A 10,907-nucleotide genomic window follows, 5' to 3' on the forward strand; every position below is an offset into this window, starting at 1 on the left:
CATATTTCTCTTCCTTTCCTATTTCTATTCCTTTCTCTTATATTCCTTGCATTTTTATGTTTCCTTCCTAATTCCATTTCATTCACATTTTAATCCCCTCTTATTCCAACTGCTAGTACCTATTATAAATATGTTGTTTGCTATCTTAGAGTTCAATTTTTGGTCTTCCTGTTTTCAAACTTTTGTCCAACATGCCTTCAGCGGTTGTTTTCCCTTCTATATCCGAAGGCGAGGAGGTGCTCCAACTGTAACTCGCCTAAGACGGTAATCTTGTCCAACGGTTTGAGGGGTGCATTGGCTATAACACGATCCTATGGGAATAGTTATCCTTCCATATTCCCCTCCACTTGCTTGTTGCCATCTCCCCTACGCCCTAGCCTTTCTGTAACTTGTTGTCTTCTAGCCCTACATGCTCCTTCCAGTCACTGCACAAGCCTTCTGACCCCTCTACTTGCTGTTTTTCGTGCTTCTAGCAAACACACAGGCCTTCCAGTCGTATTCCTGCTCTGTCGCCACACCCTCACCCTCACCCTCACCCTCACCCTCAAGTGCCTATCCTGCTGTTCTGGGCCAGTTCTTGCTACCGCCAACCCCTCTTGCAGCTGTCCAGCTCCCCACCACCTCTCACGCTTCCTTTTAAATCACAACCACTTGCTATAAGCCTCCTCTCAGCTAGCTGGCAGCCCTCTTGCTTCATTTAATGTTGTTATCACCTGTTATCATCCACCCTCTAGCCCTCTAGCACCGCTGTCGCTTCCTTCCTTCCCTTTCACATTTGCCACTCTTCTCTAGAGAGTCATTTATTTGTTTGGTGTTATTTTCTCTCTTATTTTGCAACATCTGTAGTTGTTACTTTTTTTTAATGTGTTGTTACTTCTTGTTTAAATGTTTTGGTTGTTTTATATTAGATAATTCATCCTTCTCACTTATGAATTTAACAATAAAATTTATCATTTGATTGTTATTTGGGTTAACTCCGATATCATGTTCTACAAAACTCATTTCTTAGCCTATCAAGACCTTGTCAAGAATTACATTAAGAATTCAATAGTAAGCTATGTGATCTGGTATGGCACTTATAGAATGCATAACACTTTGTGGTCTTGCAATGGGTTTTCCATAAATATCTGGCTATTTTTGGCAGCGGCTAGAAATCAAGAACAAGGGAAAACTACAGCTCACCTTTCTTTGTAAAAGAAGAAATTGACGTGGGCGCCAAAAGGGATGTGGGGCAGCTTCTCATCATTTCGGCGCGAGAGTCTTCCACAAAAGGGATGTGGGGCAGCTTCTCATCATTTCGGCTCGAGAGTCTTCCGCGTTCCAGACAACTAGACCGAACAAGTCGAGATGGAGGGTCGACCCTCTCTTCCATGATGGTTTGGTGCCTCTTTTTCACAGTAAGATATACATTTTAAACACTTTTAAATCCTACAACATCATCACCAAGATTTATTTATTAGTGAGAAAAATCAAAGAAAAACAAAAGAAAGCCTCTCAATATAGTTCAAAGATTCCTAAAGCCATTGTACAATCAACATGTGTGCCATGTACATCAAGCTAAAAGATACATTAAAGCTCTAAGAACCCAAATCACCGAAGCCGATTTAATCTTACAGAATTCATTGTCCGGATCTCTCTAGTTCAAAGAAACTAATTGAATCAACCGACCAAATCATCTTACTTGCATGAACCAAAATCAATAAAGCAATAACATTTGAATCAACTGACCAAAAACTTCAAATGATCCAAATATCTATTGCTATCCTGAAACTCATCAAGAGTTTAACGTGAATACTTGAACAACGGTCAGCTAAAAGGCTAAGATATGTTTATTAAAAACTTTATTAAATATTGGCATATAAATTTGTTGGTACTTGAAAAAGATCAAGTTTTGCCATAGACTGGTGGTATTTCTCACACTAAACAATTCATATAATGACTAATCTCAGCCTAAATCTACAAATAGAATGAAAAAGAATAAGCATTGACTACTAGTATCTTTAAAGCTTCACACTAATCTTCTCTTTCCCTAGATTTTTATTTCTCTAGAGCTCAATCTTTCGATTATTAATAAATTTTGATGACACCAGCAGCAAAATTTAAATATAATGATACAACAAACTACATGGAGAATATATCACTTGGCCTCGAGGAGAAGATGGTCGAGTTATAGACAGCTGCTGCTTTAGTGCCACCGAGTTTTCTAAGTTGAGAATTGCAAAGAGATGCGTTTTGAGTTAACAATACCGATTCTTAATGTAAAAATTCATATAAAAAAAGCAACTCTGGTGAATGATCTTCCCTCGTAGTATAAGAAAAATAAAAAATAAAAATCTACAAAAAGGGTAGGGGTAGGACTCATCATAAAGCAGGGAAGAAAAGGAGTTGTGGGGGTGTATCTATTTTTCGATGCCTTGCTGCAAGTACTGTATGAGATCATACCCAGCAGTGGTCCACTTGTTATAGGCATCCATGCAGGTACGGATCATGAAATTGGCAGCCTCGCGTTCGTTCATCTCTGGATGGAATCGCTTTCGTAAATTTCCGATTGGGTCGCCTCGGCTAAAGCATGGAAGACCGCTGTCCACCATCAGAAGCACCGTCGTCAAAATACCATGCATATGCCGCCGACCAGCAAGATAGCCTTTCACGCACAAGCTGCATTTCCAAAGACAACCACCAATGTGGCAGCAGTAAGCAGAGTTGCACAAAGATAATAAAGAGTTCAGTTAGCAGTTCTGTTTTGAAAAACATGAAGATGATATCTTTATAACAATACTAAATGATGTGCTTTGAAAATGACACCAAAATATAACGTCCTACATGAAAAGTTTAGATCTAACTTTAGTTGAAATAGTTTTTAACATCGAAACGTAGAATTGAGCAAATAATGAATTGTGCAAACTTTTAGGCCCCTAATTTATACAATACGCAATATGAGTGATATAGCAAACAACATTATTTTTAATGATGGCAGACTGGTTCTATGGTGACAGCATAATGATTAGAAAAATGACTTACACAACCAAACTTAAGAAAATCGTCGACAACACATTGTAGGAAAAAAATCTCCATTGTGATAATTTCTATGAAGACTAAGTTTACCGAAGCAAAAAATTAACATATTACAGTTTACTCGTTGGCACATGGTATTTCTTGACAAACAAATCTATGCTAGCAAGCATTTGTTCTAAAAAATAAAGATTATTTAAGGTAAGTTACACCTTACATATATTCAAAGGGGATCTCTATAAATTTCAAATAGAGAAGTAATCACCTGACAAATTGATTCCAAGTGTCGCTTTTCATCGTTCCTGATGGATCAAGCAATTGGGTCATCTCATGACTGAGCTTGAAGTCAGCATTTTCAAACCGCATGTTTCCTCCGGGAGATGTTTCAAGTATAAACCCAAAATCTATATGCACAAGCCTTCCCTTGCTGCAACATGAACACATCTTCAGCATCTGAATAAGCATCCTATTCAAACCACAAATACGTAAGAATATAGCATACTTGTCAAAAAGAAGATTGCCATTATGACGATCCTTTGGCTGAAGAAGAAGACTGGCAACAGCATAACCAGCACTGCTGATCATAAACATTTCACGAGCAGTTTCGAATGCAGGGGATCCTACAGGCCCATAGTCTTGTTGAAATATCTCAAACAACCCACCATCAGTCAGTTCTCCCATTTGGTTTCTGCTTCTTGTATTTGGAACAACCTATGTAGAACGCAAAATTCAGTAGAGGGCTGTAAAAGACAATTATGTGAGTGTTGCCTTCTAATTGATCAAGAATTAAATATTCTAGCATATTTTCAGTTTGATAGATCAAAACTTGATTTCTAATTCAGCCGCTCAAGTTTAATAGAAGAGTAATTTATTGCATGCATGCAACTAAAATCAGATGGTTCACAACATATAGCAAGAAGAGTAAATTGCCAAAATACTCCCGTGATTATTTTACTATGGGTCATTTTAGTCCCAAAGTTTATAAAAGTGTTAAATTAATCCTCAGATTGTTTTAATGGGGGCCAATATAGTCCTCATTGAATTATTTAAGTGTTAAATTAATCCTCAGATTGTTTTAATGGGGATGTTCAAAAAATTATGGGGACTAATCCAACCCGTATTAAAAAATTATGGGGACTAAGTTGACACTTAAACTCGGGGACTAAAATAACAGCTTATAAAAATTCGATGGACTATTTTAAGACTTTTCTCATATCAGTAAACATGAGATTAGATTGCAGTCAATTTGATTACTTCAGGCTTTTGACAGATAGGAAAGGCTTGGTTCAGATTGACCAAATACCGATACAAAACATTGCCAATTCTTTGGGCACCATTTCAACTACAGAAAAAAAAAATGAAAATCAAATCCACTATGATGCAGCAGGAGTTAATTGAAGAAGAATTGAACCAAACACAAGACCAGAGCAACAAGGAAACTACTACCAAGCAAGGACTTAAGTCTAATAACCAATTAAGGACTTCAAATTTAAATTAGTAGCTTTATACAAGTATTGATAATTGTAAAAAAATGTTAATATTTCAAATTTGGTATCAAATTGTGATTTTGAATCGCAATTTTTTTAATATTTGAATTTCAATTTTTTTAATTTTTTTAATTTATTAAATTTTGAATTGTGGAGAGATTATATGGAGGGAATGTATTTGATTAAAATGGAGGAACCAATTTACATTATATGGATGGCCTCCTCTTTGAAAGAGGTAGTTACATTTTTCCAAGAGAATAACTACCTGTGGCAACTCTTCATATGGCCGTCCCGCCTAAATCCTCCCTATTGTTTTTTTATTTTTTTCACTTAAACCCTGTAAACATTCTATGCTGATAAATAAAATGGATTGATGATATTTTAAACAAAATTTGGAGTGTTAAAGCTCTTGAAGCTTGGTGGCTGATTCCCAATCATGAAAACTACTTGGTAGCATCAACTTTATTTACGTCTTTAATGAGTTGGAAAAACCATTTCTATTACTCTACCTTTGCTTATTGTAGAATCCACTTAGTGGGATAAAGGTATGTTGTTGTTGTACTCTTTGCTAATCGTAAAATCCTTCAACCATATGGCCTCAACACATTTACATCATTTAAAAGGCTTAATAAATAAAATAGAAAGCCAACCAAAAGCCCTTGGACTTGAGTACTGTTGAGGAAAGTGGAGTCCGGTCAACTATTTCGATTTGGCAAAAATCTGTTATGACAAAATATTTAATTGTTAATTAAATATTTACTTCATTAAAGATTTCCTTCCAAGCCAATTGCCTTAAAAGCTTCATGCAAAATCTCGTGAGATCTTGAAAATCTTCCTCTTATTTACTTAATTAGCTTCGTCTGCTTCTTATAAAAGGCTAAACCCATCTGCTCTTCAACACAACCCACAAACTCCTCTTCAGCTGAAGCTTGAAGGAAAAGGAAAAAGAAAAACTTCTGCTTTCGGTTTCTTTTCTTTGGCTTAAGAGAAAAATTATTTTTTGTGTTCCTTTCTTGTGGCTTTGAGAGAGAGGAAGAAGAGGTGAGGAAGAAGAGAGAAAGGAAGAGAGAGATTGTTCTTTCTTGTAAACGTCGAGACGCCGACGGTATAATTTCTCGAAGTAATAAAATCATCTGCAGCTTCGTGAAAATAAGCAATTTGCCAAACCACGTAAATCTTGTGTCCCATTTTTCTGGTGTAATTTTTTTATCTGTTTTTCTCTTTATTGCCGTCATTTTTTCACAATAACTGGTATCAGAGCTTTGGTTCAAATCTAAGGAAGAAAGATGGACGGAGACAAAGTGATGACATCGGGGATCGAGAAATTCAATGACACAGATTTTAGTTACTCGAGGATGCAGATAGAAGACTACCTCTATAGGAAGAAACTTCATCTGTCGTTGCTGGAAAAAAAAGCTGGAAAAGATGGATGAGGCGGAATGAAATCTGTTGGATCGACAGGTTTTAGGAGTTGTTCGATTAACCCTGTCAAGATCTATTGCCCATAACGTCATCAAGGAGAGGACTGCTACAGATTTCATGGCGGCTTTATCAGGCATGTATGAAAAACCATCAGCGAATAACAAGGTGCACCTGATAAAAAAGTAATTCAACCTGAAGATGGCGGAATATGTGTCTGTTGCTCAACACCTGAACAAGTTTAATAATATTGTTGCTCAACACCTGAATGATTTCAACACGATCACAAATCAGAATATCACAAATCAGTTGTCGTCTGTTGAAATTGATTTTGATGATGAGATACGTGCGATGGTATTGTTGGCTTCATTGCTAAATGTTGGGAAGCCATGAGAATGTCAGTTAGCAGTTCTGCAGGTAAATCTAAACTGAAATATGATGATATTCATGATTTGATTTTGGTTGAGGAGATACGCAGGAAAGATTCTGGCGAGATCTCGGGTTCGAGTTCGACATTGATTGTTGATTTCATAGAGAGATCACGGAACAAGAACTCAAATAAGAAAGATCAAAATCAAAGTCTAGTCAGCAGACAACCTGCTGGAATCGTGGCAAGGCCGACCACATAAAAAGGAACTGCAAGAATCTCAAGAAGAAGAATGATGATGCTAATATTGTAACTGAAGAGATACATGATGCACTATTGCTGACAGTTCACAGTTCTGTTGATGACTGAATTCTGGATTCAGGTGCTTCCTTCCATACATCTTACCACCGCGAGTTAATGTGGAACTATGTTGCACGTAACTTTGGGAAGGTATATTTGACTGATCGAAAAGCTCTGGACGTGGTGGGGATTGGAGAAGTTGATATTTCACTCCATAACAAGAGAAGTGAACTTTGCAAAAAGTCAGGCACGTTCCTGAGTTGAAGAAAAATCTCATTTCTGTTGGGCAACTCAATGAGGGTGGTCATTCGGTAGTGTTCTTAGATAACACCTGGAAGATTACCAAAGGTGCATTAGTATTGGTTTGGGGTAAGAAAACTGACACACTAGATATGAATACAAGTTTACTCAGGCGTTGACACATGAGTTAGAGGTGCATTATAAATAAGCAAAAGAAAGTCAGTTTCCAGAAAGGTGGCAGAGCGCCAAAGGCAGGAAAATTAGATCTTATACGAACAGATAGTGAAGAACCACAAAGCTATGAAGAAATCTTGCAAGATGAAAGTTCGAGCAAGTGGGAGCTGGCATAAATTCCACCAGGGAAGAAGGAACTGCATAACAAGTGGGTGTACCGGGTGAAAACTGTGTTTGATGGCAGTAAGAGGTACAAGACTGGACTTATTGGAAATGACCTTCAGCTGAGACAAGATATTTCTCATGCAATGGGAGTTGTAAGCAGCTTCATGAGTAACCCAGAAAAGAGCTTTGAGGTACAAGGCTGTGTTGATGCTGATATGTCGACTGAGGGTGTTACTTTTGAGAAGCTGAAGTTGTGCTCGACTTCAACTGGTTTTCTGACATGAAGATCGGGGCTTTTAGTTGCAAAGGTGGAGGATCACGCTTGAGAAAAAGAGAGGTGCGACCAGTGGATGGTGCAGCTAGTGTCCCAGTCTCCAAGAGGAAGAATTGTTGAGGAAAGTGAAACCCGATCCACTATTTTGATTTGGCAAGAACCTGTTATGATAAAATATTTAATTGTTAATTAAATATTTACCTCCTTAAAGATTTCCCTCCAAACTAATTGCCTGAAAAGCTTCATGCAAAATCTTGTGAGATCATGCGGAATCTTTCTCTTATTTACTTAATTAGCTTTGCTGTTTCTTATAAAAGGCTAAACAAACATGCTCTCCAACACATCCCACAAACTTCTCTTGAGCTGAAGTTTGAAGGAAAAGGAAAAAAAGAAAAGCTTTTGCTTTCGGTTTTTTCTGAAGGAAAAGGAAAAAAAGAAAAGCTTTTGCTTTCAATTTTTTTTCTTTGGCTAAAAAGAAAAATTATTTCTTGTGTTCCTTTCTCGTAGCATTGAGAGAGAGGGAAGAGAAGTAAGGAAAAGGAGAGTAAGAAAGAGAGAGATTGTTCTTTCTTGTAAATGTCGAAACGCTCGACGGTGTAATTCCTCAAAGTAATAAAATCTTCTGCAACTCCGTGGACGAAGTCAATTTGCCGAACCACGTAAATCTTGTGTCGCCTTTTTTCTGATGTAACTTTTTAATCTATTTTTCGCTTTATTGCCGTCGTTTTTTTGACAATAGAGATCTAATCTTTTCCAAGTCCAAATAGACTCCCCTTTAGCTCTTCAAAATTTATCAAATGCTCCAAAACTATACTAGACACATGACTATACCCGTTCCTTGAATTTCCAACCCATAAAAGTCATCAACTTGTCCTTACTAAATCTTGAAATGCAAACTAGGCTCTCAACCTAGCCTAGTCTGTGCTTTAATCTAATGTTAGATTTGCTACCATTTCCCCAATCAAAACACATTAGAAAGTAATCCTAAACTCAATATCACTTCTTCAAACAATTTCTTAACATCTCCTAGTGATTCCATAATCCCAAGACCGCTCCATCACAAGCCCTACAATTCCCAAACCTTATTTGCATTATCTCACCCAAAGTGGCTATATCTTGCTTGGACGACCGTACCACCCCTAAAGATAATTCTGAATATCATTCCTTCCCAATGACTCCTAGCACTTGAAAGACCACTCCGACAACAAATTCAAACCTTTGAAAAATTTAATCCAAGACGCGCCAAGTTAATATCAGAGCCCAGGAAGAGCATTAAAGTTCTCATCACCAAGATGATTAGAAAATTAGCTGAAACACTTGCAAGTTGTGAAACTGAAATGCCTAAAAAGATTATTCTCTAAATTATGTAAGCTTCTTTTGTGTATTTATTTTCTATTACCAAAACTAATGGTAAATTACCAGTTTTAGGAAATTCTATGGATTGTTGAAAATTGCCAACTTTTTGCCTCCACATACATTGCCTAGCAAATCACTTACAGAACCTATCATTCCCTAAATTTTTTTTGAGTGGTCCTTATTAGCAATGGAGTGTTTCACTTTTAATAAAAAACCTATCCTAGGCTCCAATCCACAGTGAAAATTACATTGAAATTCTGCAAGGGACTTTGGTGTTAATCAATTAACTTTTTGCTTACATAAGAATGAAAATTTTGAGTTGATCATCACTTCATAGAAATATTTTGAAGTTCATTTTAGCAAGCATTCTTAGCATATATTTTTTAACATAAAAAAAACAAACTTACATTGCTTCATACATGTCTAGCAAGCATTCTTTGCATATATTTTTAAACATAAAAAAAAAAAAGTTACATATTTACTTCATACATGCCTCCCTCTTCTACTAACATTGATCAAATAGGTAACTTCTCTATAACATTACTTACCTAGAAGAATAGAAAAAAATGGCCTTACACAATGAGACAAATTTTCAGAAGTTGCAAGAAATGATCTTGAATTTGAATAACCAAATGCCAGCCATAAAAATACTAAATGCAAGCAAATCACCAGCACAAATTTCTGCTAAGAATGATCCCACCTAAAAAATTACCTTCATTAAAACCCAAGAAATGACTTCACTAAAAAGACGCCATCATAGAAACCAGGCTAGACAGGAAAATAATAAAAAACATGCAAACTCTAACGCCACAAAAATAAGGTTAAGATAGATGCCTCAATGTATGGAATCCATGATTTTAGCTGATTTCTAGACTGACTCGCCAAAATAGATTAGTTCTTTTGATTGGCATCAAACGGTTGACAACCAAGAAATCATCTTTGTAAAAAATAAAGTTTACATGTCATGAAAACTTTCTTAAAACAATACTTCAACAAAAAAAGAGAGGTTGGAAAAAAAATTATGTTCTCATAAATAAAAATAAAAGAGATGCCTATGCCCAAATATTGTCCTAAATATCATGATAAGAAATCAAATGAATAACTAATAACCTTAAGTCAAACAAACATGTAAGTAGTTGAGCATATGAACACCACTGAGAACCATGTTGCTATACAAATTCCTCATAGGTCATACAAAAATTCATTTGTGACAATCTATAGACATAAACAAAAGATACACATTAAAGTGGCTGCCATTAACACTTATTTATTTTTTATTATTCTTTGTATTTATTAAAAATTTCCAAACACTTCAAATTGATGTGAGGGAACACAAATAATCAAAAGCAATGCCAAATATGCGGGAAAAAATTATACATTTTTTCCAAAATAATAAATGGAGATTATGTGTTGATTCATTTTCAAACAAAGAGATATCCGATCTCAATATATAGCCAATTACAAACTAGAATTTATAGCTCATCTCAATTTATTTGGAAAATTTGATCTATACACACTATCTAACATAGTATCTTGATCTTATATATGATGTGTCAAGTAGTCCAATTTTTAATATTAAGGATATTATTAATTTATAATATTAAAGACATTATTGTTGTGCTGGAGCCCGATCCTGATCCCGCCCCTGACCCCGCCACCTGCTCGATCGCGAAGCACCGCTCCTGCTCTGTCGCTAATCGTCGCGACCGCTACTACTCGCCACTTCAGTTCGCGATACCTGTTCCCGTTCCTGCCTCCGCATGCTCCCGCGCGAGCGAAGCGAAGTCAGATCGTGAATAGTCGCGACGTCTCCATCTTCCTTCTCGCAAGATAGACATCTCTATCATGTCGACGTGACAAATTTGATTAGCACCTCATGTTCTAAGATAATCTCTTGATTTAGCAATTAATGATCATGCAATCACCAAAAAAGTTTCTTGCGGCAGAAGGAAGAAGAAAGAAGAAGATTTTTTTTCTCCCTAGGCTTCTTCTTGGTGACTTGTGATAGAAGAGAAATTGAGTTTATTTCTCCTTTACATATTTCTTCTTCGGTGTATCTCGGTGTAGATTTTCTTCGGTGTATCTCGGTGTAGAGAGAGAAGAACAGAGAGAG

The 10,907-nt window shown here is 36.4% G+C and overlaps 1 protein-coding gene across 2 annotated transcripts in view; it reads right to left on the reverse strand.

Moving 5' to 3' along the window:
* Positions 1-2,141: 2,141 nt before the first annotated feature.
* LOC110024738 (phosphatidylinositol 4-kinase alpha 1) overlaps positions 2,142-10,907 on the reverse strand; it is a gene marked incomplete at its 5' end in the record, with an annotated part of 92,269 nt that continues 83,503 nt past the window's right edge. For both annotated transcript variants that reach the window (XM_020724878.1, XM_020724877.1), the window contains 3 exon segments: positions 2,142-2,658; positions 3,278-3,439; positions 3,515-3,723. In XM_020724878.1, the coding sequence (XP_020580537.1) occupies positions 2,400-2,658; positions 3,278-3,439; positions 3,515-3,723 (630 nt within the window). In that variant the 3' untranslated portion in view covers positions 2,142-2,399.

This window comes from Phalaenopsis equestris, unplaced genomic scaffold (genome assembly GCF_001263595.1).
Source record: "Phalaenopsis equestris unplaced genomic scaffold, ASM126359v1 Scaffold000272, whole genome shotgun sequence".
NCBI lineage: Eukaryota > Viridiplantae > Streptophyta > Magnoliopsida > Asparagales > Orchidaceae > Phalaenopsis > Phalaenopsis equestris.